The sequence below is a fragment of the Phoxinus phoxinus genome (genome assembly GCF_949152265.1).
Source record: "Phoxinus phoxinus genome assembly, chromosome: 10".
In the NCBI taxonomy this organism is placed as follows: Eukaryota; Metazoa; Chordata; class Actinopteri; order Cypriniformes; family Leuciscidae; genus Phoxinus; species Phoxinus phoxinus.
Window position 1 is genome coordinate 18,519,260 of NC_136885.1, and position 23,791 is coordinate 18,543,050.

The 23,791-nt window shown below is 36.9% G+C and overlaps 2 protein-coding genes and 1 long non-coding RNA gene across 4 annotated transcripts in view; 1 reads left to right on the top strand and 2 right to left on the bottom strand.

Moving 5' to 3' along the window:
• Positions 1 to 2,507, top strand: part of LOC307005424 — an 86,474-nt gene extending 83,967 nt beyond the window's left edge. The window contains exon 3 of the long non-coding RNA XR_013799274.1: positions 2,046 to 2,507. This is a non-coding gene — a long non-coding RNA (uncharacterized lncRNA). The remainder of the gene's footprint in view (positions 1 to 2,045) is intronic.
• On the bottom strand, positions 420 to 9,484 carry il6r (interleukin 6 receptor). Of its 2 annotated transcripts, XM_079625577.1 has the most exons (11): positions 8,999 to 9,436; positions 8,680 to 8,774; positions 6,324 to 6,947; positions 6,110 to 6,233; positions 5,172 to 5,341; positions 4,925 to 5,076; positions 4,650 to 4,812; positions 2,297 to 2,334; positions 2,113 to 2,161; positions 1,758 to 1,878; positions 420 to 1,657 (listed from the first exon to the last, which is right to left on the bottom strand). In XM_079625577.1, the coding sequence occupies exons 2-11, from the start codon at positions 8,768 to 8,770 to the stop codon at positions 1,417 to 1,419; spliced, it is 1,773 nt and encodes a 590-aa protein (XP_079481703.1). In that variant the 5' UTR covers positions 8,771 to 8,774; positions 8,999 to 9,436; the 3' UTR covers positions 420 to 1,416. The 2 variants fall into 2 exon arrangements, with proteins under 2 accessions (XP_079481703.1, XP_079481702.1); XM_079625576.1 differs by having other exon boundaries at positions 8,680 to 9,484.
• Positions 9,485 to 9,814: 330 nt separating this feature from the next.
• atp8b2 (ATPase phospholipid transporting 8B2) overlaps positions 9,815 to 23,791 on the bottom strand; it is a 46,230-nt gene continuing 32,253 nt past the window's right edge. The window contains exons 17-29 of the mRNA XM_079625572.1: positions 23,061 to 23,176; positions 21,962 to 22,126; positions 21,773 to 21,884; positions 21,562 to 21,667; positions 21,209 to 21,440; positions 19,388 to 19,571; positions 17,148 to 17,371; positions 16,981 to 17,064; positions 16,647 to 16,892; positions 16,333 to 16,471; positions 15,449 to 15,579; positions 14,352 to 14,852; positions 9,815 to 12,402 (exon numbers count right to left, since the gene is read on the bottom strand). Of these exons, the coding sequence (XP_079481698.1) occupies positions 12,304 to 12,402; positions 14,352 to 14,852; positions 15,449 to 15,579; positions 16,333 to 16,471; positions 16,647 to 16,892; positions 16,981 to 17,064; positions 17,148 to 17,371; positions 19,388 to 19,571; positions 21,209 to 21,440; positions 21,562 to 21,667; positions 21,773 to 21,884; positions 21,962 to 22,126; positions 23,061 to 23,176 (2,339 nt within the window). The 3' untranslated portion in view covers positions 9,815 to 12,303. The remainder of the gene's footprint in view (positions 12,403 to 14,351; positions 14,853 to 15,448; positions 15,580 to 16,332; positions 16,472 to 16,646; positions 16,893 to 16,980; positions 17,065 to 17,147; positions 17,372 to 19,387; positions 19,572 to 21,208; positions 21,441 to 21,561; positions 21,668 to 21,772; positions 21,885 to 21,961; positions 22,127 to 23,060; positions 23,177 to 23,791) is intronic.

Consider the following 23,791-nt stretch of genomic DNA (forward strand, 5'->3'; position numbering starts at 1 on the left):
CGACAGCGTGTTCCAGGTCCTGCCAATATCCAGCAACTTCGCACAGCCATTGAAGAGGAATGGACCAACATTCCACAGGCCACAATCAACAACCTGATCAACTGGTTGCACTGTGTGAGGCAAATGGTGGTCACAGCATACTGACTGGTTTTCAGTATCAGACTGTATCCCTGGAGTAAACTGACATGCGTCACATGTATTCTGTTTTCGTTTTCACTCAGTCTGCTTAGTTACCGGTTTACTGCGTTCCCTCCAGTCATTGGTTACTATGGATATTCATTAACACCTGTACTTGGTTCATCATCACTGTATTTAAGTTCCTCTTTAGTTATGGTTATAACTTTGATTAACACATTTTTTTTCTATTTGAAGTACTTGTCTGTGGTATTCATCCTGGAACAAACCGTCACAACATGTGGTTAATGTTATGCACAATGAAAAGGATTTTTATTGCATGGTTCACACTAATCCATAAGGCCACAACTTCTTACAACAGGTGATTTCCAATGTTCTATTTGCCTTTATAACTAGGCGAACACTTATATACATATAAGGGATTATTCCAGGTTCAATAAGTTAAACTCAATGCCACTGCACTTGTGGTATAATGTTGATTATCACAAAAAATGTCTTTCTTGAAAAAAAAAAAAAGTTTAACAGTGAATGCCTCAATAGAAATGATTGGGGCCAATCTGTAAATGTTAAAATATACACAGTATCATTATTGCAGAAACAAACAAGATGAAAACAATGTGTTAACATGATCTAGGTGTGAAAAAAAAAAAAAATTTGTGTAAAGTTATACACGATGTTACAACTTTGTTTTTGGATACATTTTGACATTATAATGCATAAAACCCTAAAAATGACAATGACAAACTTTACATCTCAAATAACATCCACGTTTCAACAGAAGATTTAATCTAAATGCTTTTATAAAATTATAAGCTTCACATGTTTGCTTAAAAAGAAATCCCATGCACTGTCATTGTAAGTTACTCACTATATGCTTGATTTATTTTCTTCAACAAGGGACGAGTCAATATACATTTGTATTGAGTAAGATTATCTTGTACCGAACCTGTAACATTCCCGTAAGGCATTAAGCAGACACTCTTATTCAAAAGTGCTTTAGCTTCACATGTGAGACTGTCATGGTTAACAGATGGCAGGCATTTTGTAGAAGTTGCTTCAAAAATACTTATTTACAAATATAATTTGATAGTAGTCAAAAATTTTAAGAAAGAATACTGAATTACTTTGCCTACAATAAGACTCAACATCTTTTTTTTTTTTTTTTACACAAACTCATAACACTTTTATTGAACCATATAAAACCCAGTGTGTGATCCTTAGTCAATCGCAGCGTATGTACTACAGTGAGGTTTCATCCGTTTACTCATGTCTGTCTATCATTCATGGCACACCCTCAGTCCCTTTAAACAGGAAATAATCCATGTTATGCAGATGAATGCACTCCTGCTCCTCTTGCTGAACAGGAAGGAAATGTTGCTGGCTGTGCTTGGGAGGAGACATCAGTGACTTTCCCTCCTCTGGAAGTTGCTCAGATGCAGCAGGAGCAGGAAGAGAGGAATGTAGGAGGAATGTAAAGGGCAAAGTCTGTTTTCCTATTTTAGACATGAAATGCAGCCTATTCCTGAGAAGACACAAGAACAAAATGAAAACGGGTAAAACTTTGACTTTTTAAGAGACGTTTTCAGAGCTAATTGGACATTAAAAGATGGATGTGATTTTACCTGATTAAAAAGACTGTGAGCATGGGGAGGGCTACAATAATAAACAGCCCAAAAACAGATGACACGTACAGCCACACGGTAGCATATCCAAAATCATCAGCCCCAACAATTACCACTGATTCTGAGAGATAGAAAGAGTGAGTGAGGACAGAGGTGAAATGTCACGGAAGGCTGAAACATTTGGAAAGTACAAGACATTGTTAAACTTCAAACATGTTGTAGTGACCATTTCCTGTTTTGGCTTTCTGGTAAGCTACCACATTTATTTTCTTTCTCGTTTCATTATAGATTTACCAGATGTGCGAGTAACAGTACCTGAAGGAGAACAATGAGATGTTTTCTTGCTCAGACTCACCTACACCAGAACCTTCTCCAGAACCGTCAGGAAACATCTCAAAGGGTTCCTGAAAGACGGAAGAGATAATAAACATGAGGTTTAAATATAGTAATGTGAACGTATGTGTGTATGTGGATGCATTCAAGTGCATGCACAGATATGTCAGTGTGTTTCTGTGTGGTATTGTGTTAAATGAACTCACCAAGGTAATGCTCTCAAAGGAAGTAGTCGTCTCAGGAGCTACAAAGAAACCCAAACAAACAACTAAATGTACAAACATGTTTTTAAGGGCAAAAATAAATGGCTGTTGCACCCTTAAAGCTATTGTTTTGCTTCTCCTACCTCAAAACTGTATAAAATATTAATTCTTATTTTAAGAGAATTATTGATTCAAATATTGAAAAAAAAGTCTGGTCAATTCTTTTCAAAAAATGTTTGAGCGTTCTCACAGTGTATTTTGTTTTGTTCTTGCATATTTTACGCTAGAAAACAACACAATTATAATGCGTACATACATAGATTAAATATAGTTTTTTTTATGTCTTCAAATACAAGAGGCAATTATAAAACCTACACTTAATGAAATGTGACAGTCTTCAATGGGTGTGATTCTTTTTTTTTTTTTTTTTTTTACAGTCATTTAAAGCGGTCATTTACAAATTTGGACGTTTGTTGCACAGCCCAGGGGCCTCATTTATAAACGTTGCGTACGCACAAAAGAAGGCGTACGCCGCTCTCTACGCAATAATTGGTATTTATAAAAAGCAAACTTCACAGGAAAATGTGCGGTCCTTCACGCAAGCTCTGACCCATGCATACGCACAAAAACGGGTGAAATGAGAAATGGCGACACCGTCGGCAGATGGAAGAAACACGTGAAAGTGTGTGAAACTGTAGACCATTGTGTAAAAGAAATGGCAATACTGCCTCATAAATAACATGAAGACTTCACAAAACAAGTCTTACAATTAACAGCCTACACGAACACCCGTTCGATCGATCTGCAGTGTGAAACAAACAAAAACAAACAAAAATTACAATAGAAATGCAAATTAACACATATTTGCAAAAAGAAAAGTGAAATATGTTCTGCAATAATATTGGCATGTTATGCAATTCATCCTCATAAATAATATGGTAAACAGAACGAAATAATGTACAAAACTGATATTCTCGTCTGGCGGAGCAGATATAGATGCAATTAGATAGACAGATAAATAGACAATTAGGGAGATATATAGATAGGCCTAGATAGCTAGATAGATAGATAGATAGATAGATAGATAGATAGATAGATAGATAGATAGATAGATAGATAGATAGATAGATAGATTAATTGTCCACTGGGGAAAGTTGTTTTCATAGTAAAAATGTCTTCATCAGCTACGGAATCATGGTATTCATGCATATGCCTTTAGTTTGTTTTATTTTTGATAAAATAACGTATGATATAATATATTATTACTATTTCCCATTTCCACGTAGATTATAACCGACATCTGTAGCTTGTCAGATGCAATTAAATGGATGGAAATAAAAAGCCCCATCACAATGCGTAATGACGCACAATGGCTGATCTTGTCCGAACATTTATTTGTGAGGATACAGCATTTACGGCGTCTGCAACCTTTTGCCACTCAAGTGCCTTTTTGGCATTAGTAATGTGCCCTCCAAACAACATCTCCTCTTTTCCACCTCGCCAACGATAACTTCTACTTCACATTGAGTGAAGTTACGTTTTTTTTCTCTCTCTCTCTCTCTGTGTTTGCCATGATTTCAGAATCGATGAATATTAACTTGTGGGCGTTTCACAGACTATTTATGGGCAAGTATGGGCGTGACATGAAGCCGCAAAAGCTGCGCTACATTTAGAATTGATTGTGATTTATTAAGGGAAATCTGCGTAGGACGCGAGTGCGCACGGTTTTATAAATCCGAATATTTCTGTGCGTACGCACGTCCTATGTTTCATCCGTACGCCACTTCTGACGCAAATCCTACGCAAAGTTTTATAAATGAGGCCCCAGTCCTTTTTGAGAGCTTGCCTTATTGATTGAAAGCAAAATGTCCAATATACAATCAGATGCTTTTCCCAATGCAAATACTGTAAATAATGCTCTCCTAGTATCCCAGTGAAGCACACCATCTGGACCGGACCCAAAATAATGTGTTTAGAGACTTTTGTCTGATGAACATTGATCTTTGCTCTCTTAAAATCAATAGTACAGGTTTGTGCCAAAGACTCCCACTAGAGCATGGATTCAATCAGGTTTGATTAAAGTGGATCACTTGAACAGTTTTGTATGATATTTTCTCACACACACACACACACACACACACACACACACACACACACACACACACACACACACACACACACACACACACACACACACACACACACACACACACACACACACACACACACACACACACACACACACTTTGTAAACAGTTGTATATAGAGTATAGTATGTAGATAGATAGATAGACAGACAGACAGAATGTTACTGGTGGCAGTGTTTTCTTTGCCGTATTAAAATGTATTTTGTTACCTGACCAAGTGACTGCAAAGACCGTATCAGTCCAGTCACTCCAAACACCATCAAACTCATCCTTGGCCCGAAGCTGCACTTCATACTGAGTGTGTGGCAGAGCATCATACATCGTCCAGGAGTTTTGTCTGTATTTACTGTCTTCAATCAACTCTGTCTGGTACTAAGTACAAATACAAGCACTCATCAATATAGACTCATAACCCAAGGTAAGCCATTGTGTCATTTCATCCAAAAGATCTATGCATAATTATATACAAGCCGTCCAACTCTACCTGCTCTGCGAGCTGTGGTCGGTATCTTAGCTGGAAATGCAGGACATAGAAGCCATGCTTCCAGGAACTGGGATAAGACCAGGATACGTTAAGCATATGCTTCTGGCCCTTGACTGCTCTCACCACCACTCTGCTCGGGGGGTCTGGCTTAACTACAGAGAGAAAAAAATAGATTTTCATTTCACAAACAAATTGGTGGTATGCTTTTAAAAGTAACTAATCAACATCCTACAGGACAAGCGCTCACTGATATCATGTAGCTTGAGGCTGAGTTCAGGGCTCATGGCACTGCCTGCTGTGTTAGACACACACAGTTTTGCCACATAGAGAGCTCTGTCACCCTCCTCCATGGGGAAAGCACACCAACAGCGGGACCGGAAGAACGAACAAGGCACACGAGTGATGTTGCCAAACAATCTTTGGAAGGAGACAAAAGGAGGAAGAGAAGTGCACAAAAGAGATCAAATGATGCAGGCATAATTTAAATGAACCCCCCCATTATTTACATCCGTTCCAAATGCGTTTTCATGAACGCTTCTTTTACAGGTACGATTTTGTGTGTTGAAATGCCAGCCTGCTACTTTTGCATAGTTTGAGCTTGCTGTTTAATAATCATTTGAAAAGTAGCAAACTGGCAGCTCCAGCAGTGAGATGAAAAGATTTATCTTGATTTATCATTTACATCCATCTTATTTTATCTTGATTTATCGATAACATCCAGTACTACGGATTAGGACACCAGTACAAAGGGCTTTCCCTTCAAATACTGCCCTATTTAAGGGTATAGGGGGCGATTTCAGACACAGCCCGAGTATAGTGTGTGCCAGATAGTCACTAATTTACCTCACATGTTTATTTGTGTATTTAGTTTCCTTGTTTACCCCTGTGTATTCAAACCCTGAGTTCTGTCTGTTCTTGCTCCGTGTCGTCTTTATGTGCGTTCAGCGTGTTCATTGTAATAATTACTCTCCTGTTTTGGTTTTCTTATTAAAACTTTGAATCAGTATTTCCTCGTGTGTTTTGAATAGAACACACCAGAAACCTGACACACAAAACTGAATGCGATTAAAAATACAAGCATACCAGTTTGGAACGGCATGACAGTATGTCATTTATTCCTAAAAATGCTGATTACAGTTAAATAAATTCAGTCTTTCTTAGTCCATTTACTAAAGACACACTCACCCTCTCATAAGAAGTAGGTAACACAGCGGCCGTGGGGTTACTTGATGTTTGGACGTCCAATCACAGCGGACCTTACTGGTGTGGAACTTCTTGTAGCAAAAGACAGTAGGTCTCTCTGGGGGCACTGTGAAAATAACACAAGAATGTGAATTTCTTCTTTGTACTGTGCATCTGTAAATCACTTATCAATATACCTGCGAAAGAAACTCCTCACCCCCTACGCTGATTTTGAATGTGGAAACGAGTCTCTCTCCTCTGTAGCAGCTGTAATTCCCAGCATCTGCCAAGCTGAGATGGGGACGTCTTAAAATCCCTCCCCTTTCCACTCCAACATGCACTTGTCGTCCGTTGAGAGTCCAGCGCGTTCGCTTTTTGATGCCTCGAGTCACCCTGGACCCTTCCTCTTCATAATCATAGTCCTCATAATCATCTTGATCAGGATCTGTCCCCATGGTGACACCAAAGGCCTCGTCTTCATGACCAGCAGTTTGACTGACAGCACGCAAAACACGTCTAGAAGGGCTTTGTTCCTTTCTTATGGTTACAGGGGGTTTAACAGTGACCGTTGAGTCCCCTTTAGTTTTGGCATATATACCAGAATCAGTCTTCTGGTATGTTCCGATTGTACCATCTCCCTTCATTCTGGTTATTTGTGTAGCATTAGCATGGACTCTTTGAGACGTCCAGTTGACAGTGAAGTCTTCTCTCTGCTTGTTCCTATATTTTTTATTCACGACACTGGTCGAAGCCAACGGCACATCGTCCACAGTGACATCGCCTCTGCAGCCAAGCACAACATTGCTTCCTAACTTCAAGACCAAAACTCCAGGAAGGGGCTCTGAAGAAGAACACAGCAGTTAGATCATTAATCACATTAATAATCCTTTACAGAATATTCTGTGCACAGCTGGGCTTCGTCACGTGTACTGTTGTCTAGTCTGAGTACATGATATTCATCCACGGGTGAGTATATACAGTACAATTGTACCCCCAGTTCATTGCGTTGGCTAAATATGGAACAAAATTATGCAACAAAGAGGTACTTTTGCTTTCACTTCCCTTTATTCAAATCCCCCAGATTCTTCTTCACAATCACTCGTTCGCTGCACCAGTTTGACATGATGCCAAGGCAATGCAACACCAGAATGCTTATAAAAGGACTAAAGGTCATCACTATATGTAATGTAAAAGAAATGTAAAAAGATTTTTTTTTATCTCCAAGTTCATGGCACTTTTAAACAATAAATATTCGCTAAAAGCCTATAAAAATCTATACTACGTTCATATGTTTCATTTCTATGTGCATACGCAAACATTTGCTAATACATTACTGGAGAAATACTCCTTTAATTGCTCATTAACGTCTATCATTTTTTTTATCTGTGCATGACAAGTTTTTTTAAACTATGGGCACTTTTGGCAGACATAAAGTTTTGTTTTGCGGAGTCTGAAATCATAGCTAGCATTTAATGTATTTGAGATAATAACTAGATTATAATGATGCAAAATAATAAAACATCTGGTAACATTTTAGTTTAGGGTCCAATTCTCACCATTAACTAGTTGCTTATTATCATGCATATAACTAGGGTATTGGCTGTTTATTAGTACTTATAATAAAGCACATATCAATGCCTTATTCTGCATGACCATATTATACATCCCTTAATCTTACCAAATACCTTAATTTAACAAATACCTTATTAACTATTAAGTAGCAAGTTTATTGAGGCAAAAGTCATAGTTAATAGTTAGAATTGGACCCTAAACTAAAGTGTGACCAAAATTCTTATCATAAGTTAAATTTTAATAATAATTTATATTTTTTTCCTCACACATCACATCTACTTTTTTTCAAGCATGCGCTTCACTGACACTGCTGTCTATTTAGCAAACAAGTTTTTCAATGTATCATTTCTTTTCATGTGGTGGAAATGATGCCAGTCATAATTTTTGGACAATGTAGATTTAGATCTAAACTATTTTAATGTAAATCATTGTCAAAAACAGATATAAATAATTTATAAATAATAAAAAATAGACGTAAATAATTTTCTCAAAATTAAATTAAACGTGGTACATTGATAGGCCACCAATTAATTTTAGGCAAAGTTAAACGTTTGGAAGATTTGAATGTGAATTTCATATTTAAAAAAATGAAATAAAGTGAATCTAAGAGTTTTAATTAAAATAATGTAGCCTTAAATAAAATAAGTTCCTGCCTGCATGGAACTTAAGAAACAAACATAAATTCGTGTTTTACTATAATGTTCTCCACTGGGCTTAATGGGTTTATTTATTTACAGCTCACAAAAAGCTATTTAAAAGTACCATAATGAAATGGGATTATTTAGACTATTACAATTCTCATATTAGCTTCTTTACCACAAGCGCTCATCATTAACCATTAACCACTGAGTCAGAGGTGAATCACTACAACCTAACAAGATAAAGGAGTTAATTCAAGTTTTTAAAGTTAAAACACACCGCAATACAAGTAAAGTATAACTGATTTCAGTTACTTAAAATTCTCAATTGTAGGCCTATTTTGAAATGAAATGATTAATTACCTTGTCGAGGACACTCATCTTCTTGTGCAGACTGAACTTTAACCACAGCTAATACACTGAAGAGAACCACGAGTGTAAATCGGGTCCACATTTCACTACCAAAAAAAGAATCAGCCACCAAAATATGCAGTAGGCTATAACGGGTCATAATGTCAAACCGTTCAGCAAGTTAAACGAGATATTTAGCCTACATCACATCAAAAATGTTGACAGCCTAAAAAAAACGTAGCCTATACGGGCGATTGATTAATCTTAAACTCATACGTTGTTATTTCAAACATTGTTCAGATCTAGGACAATTTGTTTGACAACAAAATACTTTCAGTTGCTTCAAGAAGATTACTATCCGGAGCTCGTTTGTGAGAGAAGCAGAAGACTGCTGCCTCTTCCTCTCCTCCCGCACATTAGACTGTTAACAAATCCGCTCTTGCGAAACTGCCACAAAGATAAACAAGTTCCCATTTGACAAGGCAAAGACCGAGAAACGAATTATTTCTGTTTGCGGTCAGGGTTATACTACAGAGAAGTAGATGACCCAAGATGTCGATGAGGGTCACCAGAATATCAGGTCGATCTAAGGTGCTGATGATACGTTATTATTTGAAGTTATATTAATGATTCGTCCACCCATTTTGACTGTCTGGTATCCGTAGAACACAAAAGGAGAAATTTAAGCTTCAAAAACTTCGGGTTCGCTATTCATTTATAATAAATAATCTGAACACTATAGCTTAATAATAAAATGAACTAGAACCGAATCAGCCCAATTCGTGACTGAATCATTCAAACAACACTCTTGTGAACCGTATGAATTGATTCATTTGAAAGATTCGACTTAAAAGAACAAATTGTTCACAAAACGGACATCACTATTTCTTTTGTGAGAACAGAGTAGATCGCATGGTCTACTTTAATGGTGTTGTGTCCTTTTTAAAGTTTTACATCTTCAGTTCACATTCATTGCATGGAGAAAAGTGAGCAATAGCCTACAATTCAGGACACTTGAAATTTAAAGTCATAGTTTGGAACGACATGATGGTGAGAAAATTATGACAATTCAATTTTTTTGGTGAACTTTTCTATTAGAAATGATTTACCAAATAAACAACGTTTATTTTATTTTTTTATTAAAATAATTTAATCAATCTATTTTACATTTTTGACTAGGCTCATTCACAACAGCAGGGTTATCTACTGTTTCAGGTCATATGGACCATTCCATTAATTTGGCTAACAGACACTGAAAGAGACTACTAGATTCTGAGTTGACCTGCAACCTATAATTGCAATTATATGTAAATACTTTACTGTGTGGATGTAGAAAGAAATATACATTTAAAAAAAATGAACACACACATTTAGCTTTTAAGGCATATAATTGTTACCCATTTAACAGTATGAGAGCTAGGTCTAACTTCTACAGGGAACAGGACAAGTATGGAGCTTATTAACTTTTCAAACATCTTTATCAACTTTCTTGGTCTATCTCTCATAATAAAACACACACCATTCCGTTTACATTCTTATTACCTAAATTCAAATACTGGTAAAGGCCACATTTAGACCAGAATGGTCAAGGTGGATTCCATTTGGTAACTCTTATGTGAATTATTTTAATACAACTTAAAAAAAAAAAGTCCAAACACATTTGTTATCACAGTCCACTGGATCAATGCACCACCGTTGGGCAAATGGCTAGACCTTCAAGGGTCCAGCAGAGCAGAGTTTGGGGTTGAATTGGACTTCTAGTCAAGTAGTCAGGGTTGGAGCACCAATATGGTGCAAAGACATGAATGAGGAAGAACGGGTTCATCCAGCAGAGTCACGTTCTCACTGAGAACTGTAGCGTTTTATCACACAGAACCGCACACATCTTAGTGCTATTTTCAGCAGTGGGGAAAAACAGAAAATCTGCAGCCTTTTCTATCAGCACAGGAGAAATTCACATGCCCAATCTGAAGAATCTCTGAGCAACAAACAGACAAAAAGCTGAAGTATTTGACTCAGCAAAACAATATGCTGACAAAATATTCCTAACAGTATGAGACCACAAGACAGAAAGTCACTGTGAGATAAAAAAAAAAAAAAACAGAAGAAAAGATAAACCACCCTTAATATATAGAGATAAAGACGATCCTTGAAATTACTGAGATTTCAAATTAAAAAGATACAGACCTACTTAATTTGAATACAAAAACCTTAAAGCTGATATAGCTGCAGCCATTTAGTTATCAGTAATACTTGAATAATCATTACTTGAAACGGTTGTGTAATCAGGGCTTGACAATAACTTTTTTTTGCTTACCAGCCACTGTGGCTAGTGGTTTTCCAAAGTTACCAGCCACTTAGCATTTTCACTGGCCACAATTTTGACATTGTTACCATGGGGAAAAACTGCTATATACTGTAGATATCTTTAATATTATCTCATAATTTGATGGGAGGTATATTAGGTTTTTGTCACTTTAAGACCTGACAGACTTATACTGTTACACATGCGTTTTCTTTCTCAACTGTTTACGTTCACTTAAACATAACTGACTGTGTTTACGTGAATACTCGCCAAGACTGGCATTTTGACATTCGTTTTTTTTGGCTTTGACTGTTTAAGCACAATAAGCAGTGAAAAGGGACTCAATTTAGTACTGAGAGGCGGCTTTATGTGCGCGGACTTTGGGTGTGAGAACAAAATCTGTGAGAATTAGTAAAATTATGTGCAATCCCACAACAAAATTCAAGCCCTCTAATAGCAACAATATTCATCGGATTTGTGTGTCAAATCGCAGTCAGAGAGATCACAAGAGAGCGGGAAAGCGCAGCTGGTATTCTATATATCTATTCTGCGGAAAATTAGTATTGGAAGCGTTTCAGATATTTCAGTATCGATATGTATCGAAAAATGAATATTTTTGACAACACTACAATGCACTTAGATTATTTCAGATGCCTTTTTAAAAGTCTACAATTGAAAAATGTATATTTATATAGGCCCAAAAAATTCAACCCACCGAAAGTGGATAGTGGGAGTGACTGTTAGACGACACTGAAATCCACCATTTGGCAGATTGGCGGATGTTAATGTCAAGCCCCGTGTGTAATGTATTAATATATTGTGATATGTATTGATATATTTAAGCTAAGATATTGAGAGAAATGTTTTAATGCGAACAATTGGGAGCTTTCTTCCTGTCTCCAAATGAAAAAGAATGAATCTAAAAGTGTATTTGTGTGCAACGTAATATGTATTAGTGAAGCAATTGATATCAGCTATAGCCGGTAGTCAGGTGTGATGTAATATCAGCCTTGGCAATGTTATTTAGCGGTTTGTTGTCTGATAACTTGGCTAGAATGAAAAAAACTCAGTCGTAAACTGCTCAAATAACACCAAATTTGTCCTTCTCACTGACAGGAAATCTGAGAATGGGAACAATACAGGAAATGTGAGGGGTGAAACTCTTTGTGCTGTCTGTATACACAGTTTGTCTTCTAAATCTGCATCCATTTCCATGTGTGTTTTAAGCGTGTTTACTCCTAAACTGTCTGGGGCGCTGTCTTCTCTGGTCATGTCCTCAGACAGAAACATGAGCATTCACATGAAGGATTCCAGTTGGTCTTGTCTATGTATCACTCGCCACTGGAAGTTTCTTCTGCAATGGGAGGAGGTCCAGGGCTGCTTGCACCACTGATACGAGCTCCAGAACCCTTCCACACAAACGGTGCTTCCTAGAAGAAAGAATCAATAAGAGGATTAATAAAAAAAATACAAAATAAATGGCCATATTACCTACATAAAATGCACTAGAGTAAATGTGCCTCTTAAGGCCCTGATATACTTCAAGCAAAATCAAAAAACAAACTGATGAAAAACAAACTTCAGGCCAAAACGAAGTTCGTTTGGAGTTCGTTTGAGGAGGGCGAAACAGCTTGCCAAAGCAAACTTCCTGGAAAAGTTTGCTCCGGCTAGTAAACAACTTTAAACTACTATGGTCCAAGTCGATTACGTAATAGGTAGGTGAGGTGTGCTCTGGGACTTTTTCTACTATAAAGAAGCTCGTCAGTGTGTTCTTGTTTTTACTCATGTATGACTTCATTGAACTGAACAGAAGAAATTACATTTTGTGTGGATACAATTTTAATATCTACAGTATGTTCATTTCTTCAGTCCATCGAGTCTGAAGTGCCGAATTGCAAAGCTTGTGTAAACATCCACATCACTGTGATCAGATGCTTTCTTAACTGCTGTTTTCTCGCCAGTCATTTTTGTTGTGTGTTTATTATGTTATTGAAAGGAAAACGCATTACTATTAATTAACTGAAGCTACTTACTAAAACTGTATACCTTCCTACCTAAAACAATGGATCAGGGAGATCCACAATAACTTAATATTAATGAAATAGTGTTGTGTACTATTTCAGAAATCATTCAGCAAATTTAGTTGGCTCTTAAATCTCCCCTTTGCAACGACAACCATGTACATGGCGTGTCAACAGCTGCTTGGTCCCATGTCTCATAGTCAAGCTAAATATTTTTAGAAGAGAATTTAAAGGAACTCTTCCACAGTGTGAAATATGTGTCAAAAGAACAAGCATTTAAATACATGCAAAGTAAAGAGAGGAAAAAAGAAGTGGAAAATCCAAAACAGCTAAGCTTTCTGATCTTAGCTCTATTAAAGTTCATAATTTGTATATTACACACACACACACACACACACACACACACACACACACACACACACACACACACACACACACACACACACACACACACACACACACACACACACACACACACACACACACACACACACACACACACACACACACACACACACACACACACACACACACACACACACACACACACACAATTTGGGTTTGGTAACATTTTTTGAATGTTTTTGAAAGAAGTCTCTTATGCTCAACAAGGCTGCATTTATTTGTAAAATAGCAATATTGTGAAATATCATTACAATTTAAAATATTATTTTTTATATTTGAATATATCTTAAAATGTAATGTATTCCTGTTATAGCAACGCATAATTTTCAGCATCGTTACTCCAGTCTTCAGTGTCAAAATTATCCTTCAGAAATCATTTTAATATGTTTATTTGGTGCTCACAGTTCTTATTGTTATCAAGGTTGTGCTGCTTAATATGTGTGATTTTTTTTCAGGATTATTTAATGAATAGAAAGTTCAAAAGTACAACACTTATTTTAAATAGAATATTTTTGTAACAATGCAAAAGTCTTTACTGTCACTTTTGATCAATGTAATGCGCCCTTGCTGAATAAAACTAGTATTCATTTCTTTTAAACACATTTTTTTACTGACCCCACACTTTTGAATAATAATGTGTATATCACAAAAAATAATGAACCATATAAACAATAAGCGTTTTCCTAATTGAGGAACTCATGACAGTTATAGCTGAGAATACTACTATGTGCAAAAAGTGAGAAATGAAAGTGTTTTTAATAGTTTAGCTTCCTGCCGTTTTCTCCTTGGGGGAAATTTACTTTTTTTGTCAATCCACAAAATGCCAGGCACGCGCGTCTACAGAATCAACCTTCTATCCTGTGTTGAATAATGCCCTATATTTGTATGTTGGCCTGGATGTGGTGTATCTGTATACAATTTGTGCTTGAACTTATTTTAAGATGTATATTTACCTGCACTGTTCCAGTACTACATCCTCCCATCTCTCTGTCTGCACACCTGAGCACGCTGAGAGCGATATCATCAGGGCTGTGAGTGAGGACGGGTTCATTGAATTGCTGCCCTGCCTCGCCGGCCACTGTGTCCTGACGACCATTTACTGTGGAAAAGGGTGAGGCTTGAGAGGAAGCGGCGCTGTCATCTCCGGTGGGCGGCGTGTTCTGCACACCAGGGCTGTTTGCGTGCTTTTTCCTACGAAGGGTATCGATCCAACTGCTGCTGTGGCGGGAAGCGAAAGAAGCGAGACCCAGCGAACTCAGCCGCATATTTTTCCCCGAAGTGATCAGCTCGCCAAAGCCCTCCTGATGCGCAAACGCATAACCGGAGCGTCGAGATCCACCTCTCCCCAAGCGACCAAGAGCACTGCCACTGGCTACTCCTGAACCGCCCACTCCACGACCCGCGCGCCCACCAGGCTTCCGCTTTTTCTGCAGCACAAGTTGAGTGTAGCGCACCTGCAGAAAGAGGGTGAGAATGTAATAAGGGGCGAGGATGAGTGTAGGGGATGACCAGAAACTACAGAATGTGTCAAACCTACTGATGTGAAACAAATATGATCTATGCTATGAATCAGAATATACAATAGGTAACCAATCAAAACTATCCAACAACCAGAAGTTTTGTTATCCAAAAAACTGTTTTTTATTCTTTATTTTTAACCTTTATATTTGTGTTTATGCAAATAAACATAATATGTATATAAAGTAATACTGATATTATTAACATTAATTAACAAGATTATGTCCATAATAATTACTAACATATATTTTATATTAATATTAACATTAAAAAACACTCTTTCACTCACACCAATGCAAATAACCACATGCAAAGAAACACAATCAACACAATTCACTAGGGATTTACTCAATGATCAAATTAATGTTTATTAAATATAATCCTTTTAAGTATTGTGTAAGACAGATCTTTGTTGTGATATACTAACAATGAATGTTTGGTTGAATATAAACATAAAATGTGGAATAAAAAAAAAAATTCAAAGATGGCTTAAGATTTAGGCCAGACAAACTGGTGTCGCACGCATACTTACGGTATCTGAGAGCTGAGGTTTAAGATCCAGTTTGAGAAAGCGGAACGCAAGCACTGGAGCAATGCAGATGATGGTAGCCAGAGCAATAGTTAACCAAACCACTGGCTGTCCGAGTGTGTTGTGGGCACTTCCTGTGGTATATTAACACACGGTATGGACACAAACACAAAATAAGCAACACATATTTACACCAAATGCACACGCACATTTTGAACAAAATAACATACAAACAATATATAATTTATAAATCACACAATTAAAAATCCATAGAATTTTAAAGAATATATTTTTTAGTATATTTACTTTTCATTGCGTATTAATTATTATTGAATGTTATGTTTACATGTTAATTTTTTAGAAAAACAATTTCTTTAACATAGTTTTATTGTGCTGCCTACTTGACTGTCAAAGGAAATGTATAAGTACACTACTGTTCAAAAGTTTGGGGTCAGTAAGATTTTTGTAAAAATGTCTCTGATGCTTACAAGGCTGCATTTATTTAAATAAAAAATAAAGTAAAAATACAGTGATATTTTTTAATAAATTGTATTTATTTTAATACATTTTAAAGTGTAATTTATTCCTGTGATGGTAAACCTGAGTTTTCAGCAACACCATTACTCCAGTGTCACATGATCCTTCAGAAATCATTCTAATATGCTGATTTGGTGCTCAAGAAACATGTTTTCATGGCTTTTTTTCAGGATTCTTTGATAAAGTTCAAAGGAACGGTATTTACTTGATAGATTTGTAACTTTTGTATTGTAGTGTGTCCATAAACAGTTCTGTTTGTAATTTAAAAACCTGAATATAGAGTAATGCTATCTGCATTTCCAGACGTTATCGAATGTGGGATTCTGTTGGGCCAAAGAGTGCTGACTCACCAAGGAAATGGAACTGCTTGGGGAAGATGCTGAACAGGACGCTGGAGTGCATAGCGAAGAGGATAGTGAAGTAGGTACCCAAAGAGCCCCATATAAAGAAGTGATTTATAGCAGTCCAATAACCAGTGTCCAGAGCAATCTATAAAGAAGTAACACAAAGCTTGAGGCATTCAAAATAGTTACAAAACGTAATGTCACAGTACACAGCCTTAAACAACCAATAACAAAGAGAACTGCTAACCATATATACACATTCAGAAGCACTACTTGGGTGTGGATGTTTAATCTAAAAAAACTTTACCACATGGACTCACTTGGACGCTGACAACGATGACAAGGGCCGTTGCAGTAGTTACTGCAAAAGTTTGGTAGTCTGCCAGTGGGACTCCATTGCTCTGTGTGGCGTAAGAGAGAACGCCGTACGGAATGAAGAACAGAACCACGGAAGTGTAGATTCCTTGTGCGATACAGATAAAGAACTCTCGCTTGTTAAACAGCAGGTTCAGCTGGCCCGGCTCATACAGCTTTGGATACTCTAGACTCCTCTGTTCAGGAACATCCTGAATTAGACAAAGTTTGAGGTGGAAGTGAGTTTCTTATCAAATGCAAACAAAGATGAGTATTTTACATACGTTTTCTTTTTCTTACCTGATCGAAGATGCCCATGGCTAACACCGGCAGGGATGTGTATACGATATTGTAGAGAGTGATGAAGTATTGGTCGTAGACAGTCTAAATCAAAGAAAACACAGTAAACAGGTTAGGACGTCACCTCATAAATAACTTATTTTTGAGCCTCAGAATGAATCTCTCACCTGTGCTGAGAACCCACAGAAGAACCCAAACCAGAAGTGCACCATAGTGAAGGCGAAGTTCTTGTAGAAGAAGTAGCAGAGAAAACGGCACATGCGCAGATAGGACCAGCGTCCGTGTACCAGCAAAAGTCGCTGCAGGAAACGGAACTGGGAAAATGAGTAATCGGATGCCAGCACGGCCTGGATCCCCTCCTGACCGCTGATGCCCACGCCAATGTGAGCCGCTACAGAAGGAGAAAAACACAAAAGTTCAGATAATGCAGTTCAATTTAATATTTGATCTTACTTGAGGGGTTTGCAAGGCTTAGATCAGGCCTTAAATAGCTTTTATAAAAGTGCCTTAGGAAAAAAAAATATTACTGGTGTGCATCTTGAGACAAAACAATGACACTGATATATTTTAAGATATGTCAGTGTAAGTTTCTTTCAGAAAACCGCTCAAACGCGTATTTAGTCTGGGACTAGATTTAAGCCTCGTCTATGAAACCAGGCTCTAATCTTCCATTTTAAGATATGGAGACTTAAATGTACAAATATCCAATTCAATCACATTGTGATCGATTCTAACTAACCACCATTTCAAATCAGTAATAGGCTGTAAAACAATTTACCAGTAAATAAGTAAAACAATGAGTGCTAAAAACATACGGAATATCTCAAGTTACAATGTAAATTTTGACACCCCTACAAATAATTCCCTCCCCCATGTTTCCACCCACTTGGGGTCCCCTAGGGGTCCCTGGAGACCAGTTTGAAAACTCCTGCTCTTGGGTATCAGCTCTCGTATGGTCAGGTTCAAGTATCACTCCAAATGTTGGGTTAAGGCAGATAAACTAATACCTGAATCTCAATTTGACTAAAACCATAGATTTGGGACAGTCCTAAGTGATCTGAATCAGTCTAAATAACATTAAAACTGCAGGGAAGATTCATCAAAAGACTGATTGACAATGGTACGAGTCTGAAGAACAAATCTTTTTCATTGACACTTGACTGCTACACACCAGCAGAATCCCCTGAACACAACAAACCCAACAGAATCGAACAAACAGAAGATGAAACATTGCAAGACTGTGTTTGTGCGTGTGTAAATGTTATTGAGTAGAGAAAGCACAGGATGGTGTAAAAGGATTTAGACATAAACCACATCCTCCCCATCGTTATCCATGTTCACAGCAGCCTTTTGAAATACAGTTGTGACACCGTGAAAGCCCAAGGACAGAGTTCGGAGATGTTTTTGCTCAGTCGAGGGAAGTATCACAACCACATACGACAACAACAAACTAGACGAAGGAACGAACATCACAAATTTGGTTTCTCTGGGGCACCTTTGCATAATCTAAAAAAAGGAACTCAAACACATTAAACGTGTTTTTCTTGACTGGTTTGTTCCTTACCAAAATGTTAAATTAGAATCCATACTCTCATGGTTACAAAAATGACCACAAGTCGAGATTATGTGGATTAAAACATACACTGTACTTAACCTGTAATGTGCATCATATATGAGACTAAGTGAATGCAATTAGAAAGGAAATTATATATATTTAAACTTATTTATGCTAATTATTTTCAAAATGAACAAATTTATACTGAAAATCATTATATTACAATTATATATAAACTACAGTTCTAAAGTTTGAGGTCAGTAAGATTTTTTAAAAAGAAAATGTACTTTCGTTTAGCAAGGAGGCAATAAATAGATAAAAAATAACAGTCAATAGTTTTATATTGTTACAAACAATTTCTATTTCAAATCAATGCTGTTCTTTCTATTCAACAAATAATCCTGCATTTTTTAAATCACGGTTTCCACAAAAATATTACGCAGCACAACTGTTTTCAATACTGATAATACTATGAAATGTTTCTTGAGCAGCAATTCAGCATATATGACTGATTTCTGAAGGATCATGTGACATGATGCTGAAATTTCAGCGTTGCTATCACAGGAATAAATTACATTTTAAATTGTATTAAAATAGAAACTATTTATTTAAAAATGAAATTATTTGTCATAATGTTACTGTTTTTGCTGTTATTGATTAAAAAAGCAGCCTTGGTGAGCTGAACTTCTTTTTTTTTTAAATGTAAAGAATCTTACAGACCCCAAACTTTTGAACGGTAGTGTATTTCAAATAATTACACAATAATAATGACAATATATTATTGAGATTCTGATTTTGACAGTTACAGTGACAAGTGCTGAACATGCCTGCTTGCATCTCTTTTTCTCTTACTCTTTATCATGCTGACATCATTGGCTCCATCTCCGATAGCGAGTGTGACAGCCTTCTTGTGCCGTTTAACCAGCTCCACCACCAGAGCTTTCTGAAGAGGAGTCACTCTGCAGCAGATCACTGCTCGACAAGCACACGCCGTCTCCAAAAACTCACGCTCCATATCTGCTTCCAATGCATGAGCCTGACCCAGAAAGACAGGGAAATATTTGTTAAAATAAATTCCATAAAACAGCCAAAGCCGGTTTGCTGGTCCAGCTAAAACAGTAAACCACCAGCTTAAATCAGCTAGGATCATATCTCTTCTATCTGAACTAAAATAAATACCATTTATTTGATTTTTTAAAATAGGATAATTCATGTTTTTTCTGAATTAAACCAGTTTTGTTTTGATAACTAAAGCGATTAAAATAGTTATTTATTAAAATACTAAACTAAAACATAAATATTAGACGAAAAACTGTTAAATTTTTTGCTATAAATTACTAGGATATTCGACATCCCTTAATCTTACCCAATACCTAAACTTAACTACCTTACCTACTATTAAGAATTAGTAATTGAGAGTTTAGTGAGGCAAAAGTCATAGTTAATAGTGAGAACTGGACCCTAATCTAAAGTGTGACCTGTTGAAGTACTAAAATGACACTTAATACTCACAGTTAATACGAACACTGGACTAAACCTAACTGAACTCATAATCCTTTAAGTAAACTGAAGAACATGAATGAATCTCCTGTTCAAGGGGGCATTTACACGACAGAGGAACTAAAAACGGAAAACTTTTTATGCGTTTTGGCTGTTCGTTTATATACAACTGTGTTTTGGATGGCCCGAAAACGCAAACTTTTGAAAACAGTTTACAATGTGCATTTTTTGAACACGATACCATTATAGTCTCTGTGTAAACTACAAAAAAGCTAATTTGTGAAAACTGTGACATGTGCATAGCCCCTCGGCTTCAGGCTCATGGGACCTTATTTCGGAAAAAAATGTTTGGTAATCAATGGCGAGAGACAACTTATCTTTTTATTCCGTCCGAACTGTGCCCTGAATTACACATATGATGTTTGTCAATTTAAAAGATAATTATGAAAGTCAAGAAAATCGCAGTTTGTCATAACATTTAGCATAACGTTTGTCATAACATATGTAGAGTAACATTTCGTTTTATGTGAAAATCGCTCAATGAACTACATCTCTCGTCTCGCACTATACAGACGTTAGCTTCAGTAAAGTTAGCTTCATTCATTGAGGGAAAAGGTATGACGTCACATGTGCGCCTTTTGGGTTTGTAGTCTTTGTAATTACGTATTTTCACAGTCTTATACCTCAACAGTATACCTCAACAGTTTTACATCAAACTGCGACTTTCTTGACTTTAAAATGTATCTTTTAAATTGACAAACATCATATGTGTAATTCAGGGCACAATTCAAACGAGATCAAAATATTTGTTGTATCTCGCCATTGACTACCATACAATATTTTTCCGAAATAAGGTCCCATGGTGGTCCACCGGAAGGGGAGGGACTTAGGCTCAGGCTTAGGGGATGTTCAGTCTATAGGCCCGTAGTGTTTCTTTACAAAGTGACACCACCAACTACTGGCCTGGCAGCAGAATACAGCGTTTTTAGTAGTTTTCATGGATTCTTGTGAACAGGGACAATGTTTTGACAATGTCTGTAAGTGAAAAGTGCAAAGGATCCCCCCCCCCCCCCCCCCCCCCTGTTTTTAGTACATCATTGTCGTGTAAACGCACCCTAAAACACTTATGGCTCATTTCTTTCAATTACATTCCTAAACGCGGCTCCTACCTACCAAGCTGTGTCCACTGATGACGAGGGCGAACTCTCCACTGATTGACTCCAATAATGAGGAGGGCGGAGCCTGAGGAGGGGGGCATTTTCTTTCATCGGGCATCCAGTTAGCAGCAGCGGCACCACCTCCACATCCATTTCCAAAGGCACACGCCCCACCCAATCCCTGAGCTTCAACTTCCTTCCCTCCATCTCTGGTGTGTGCTGACTCCAGCATTCGTGCTCTTGCTTTCCTAAAAAAATACACAGTACAAAACAGAATGATAAAATGAAAAAGCCTTCTGTGAAAAATTTGCATCTCTCATATTTCATGTATTGATGGATGGACGGTTCGGGCAAACGTCAGCATTTTACCTCAGTTCTTCGCGTACACTTTGGACAGTGTGTCCATTTACAATAAAGATCTCCGTCATGTCATCCGTCAGCATCTTACAGGAATAACCAATATTCACTGCAGTCTCTATCACAAAGGGAGAAACAGACTCATTCAAGTTGTAATTATGTCAAGTAAATGATAACACTTGTGGCCAATCCGCAAGACATTAGAATCCGATGCAGTTCTTACCCTGTTTGTCTCCAGTGAGCACCCAGACCTTGATGTTTGCCAGTGAGAGAATGGCAATGGTTTCAGGAACGCCCTCTTGCAGTTTATCCTCTACAGCCGTGGCTCCCAACAACTATGACAAGTATTGATATTAATCACCAAACAATAGTATGGAAAACAAAAGCAAAGGAATCGGACACACACACATACCATCATGTCCTGTTCGATCTCCTCATAGGCAGCAGCCAGCCGGTCGTCCCTGCAGTCTGTGGACTTATCAGCACCACGGAAACGCTCTGACCACTCCTCCCACTGCTCCTCAGACAGATCCCGATAGGCCACTGCGAGAGTCCGTAACCCGTCACCTGCATACTCCTGCAGAAACACACATACACAAACCTCACACATCAGCTCAAGATGAATGTCACCATTAGATAAATTAGAAAAACTATTATCAGCAATTAAAAACTTCGTTTTTTTACATTTTGCGACACACAACACCTTTCAAATGTCTGGAGTCGATACAATTTTTTTTTGTGGTTTTTGATAGAGCTTGATCTTATGCTCACCAAGGCTGCATTTACTTGATACCGTGATACATGTTTTTTAATTTTTTATTAGTCTTTGATGAATAGAAAGTTCAATAAGTACAGCATTTATTATATATATATAGTTTTGGTAACAAAGAAATTGATACTTTTTCAGCAAGGACACCAAAAAAAAATCAATCTGTTGAATTGATATTCAATTTATTGTAGTAAAATATTATCAATTATATAATTAAAATAATATTATACAGGATTTGTGTGCTTAGTTTCACAACATTATTTTCTCTCTGTTGCAAAAATAGAAACTTTACAAAAATGTAACAAAGATATAATTTTTTTTTCTATATTAAATACTACGAGAAATACATTTATAATACTACAAACAAACATTTGGTCGCAAACCTGCTAACCCCTACTTAGTGATAGCCTAAATTAGGTTACATTTTCATCCCTGTTACTTGCAACCTCATTTTGTTAATTACACATACTTTTTTTTTATTCCAAATGTTGTTTGTTTTTCTAGACAAATGACTAAATCACAACAATAGCTCATATAATGTTAGTAACAGTGCAACTAATACTTTCAATACTAAAATATCCACAAGAGGGCTCTGTTGTTTAATGTATAATGAAAGTAGCAGACAGTTGGCTTCTCCTTGAGAGTAATTTTAGGACTTGATATTGGATACAAACAGTTGAGGTAACAAACAAAGTGAACAAAAAAACACAAAATAAACAAATACAAAGATGCAAACACTCACGTTGAGATGATCTGAAGTGATATTCATTATTTCATGGTTGCAAGAATGAAGTCTCTCGAAAAGCACAGTGTCCGCCCCCTTACAGTACAGACGAATACGGCCATCTGGATTTCTCACTGAGACACACACACACACACATACACATTAATGGGACAATTTGTTTTTTTTTTACTGTACAAACTGTATATTCTATCCCCTAACCCTAAACCTACACATCACAGAAACTTTCTGCATTTTTACACTTAATATGATTTATAAGCTGTTTACCTCATAGAGATCAAAAAAGCCTCCACAACGATTTCGGATATTGCCATCTTTGTGGGTACATTTTGTCCCTATAGCCCTATAACCCCCCCCACACACACATTAAATTACAGACTGTGCTTGTGCTTCTGCAGTGATGGCAGAAGCTCTGCTCTTATTATAGCTGCCATTATCTCATAGTCATAACATTATCTGACTTCTTTTCAAATAACGTATGTTGAATTTTTCATACCCAAATAGTTTTTTTCTTGTTGTAACAAAATCTAACAAGGTATTAAATTAATTCATAAATCAAAATATCTTCTTTTTAAAGATATTTTGGACATTGTTATATGAAAGAAAAAAAATTGAACATAATTGATTAAGAGAACATTCAGCAGTGCACTCAATAAATCTCTCACTTCTCCATGTAAACAGACCAAATGAACATAAATAACAATATGCAAACAAAAATGAAATGCCTGCTG

What these genes read in the sequence shown, in the direction of transcription:
- il6r (XM_079625576.1), bottom strand. Translation starts at nt 8,827, where the DNA reads ATGACCCGTTATAGCCTACTGCATATTTTGGTGGCTGATTCTTTTTTT. An exon ending in TACCTACTTCTTATGAGAGG is followed by an intron (nt 5,342 to 6,109) that starts GTGAGTGTGTCT and finishes CTCCTTCCAAAG; the next exon opens with ATTGTTTGGCAACATCACTC. An exon ending in CTCACAGTCTTTTTAATCAG is followed by an intron (nt 1,658 to 1,757) that starts GTAAAATCACAT and finishes GTGTCTTCTCAG; the next exon opens with GAATAGGCTGCATTTCATGT.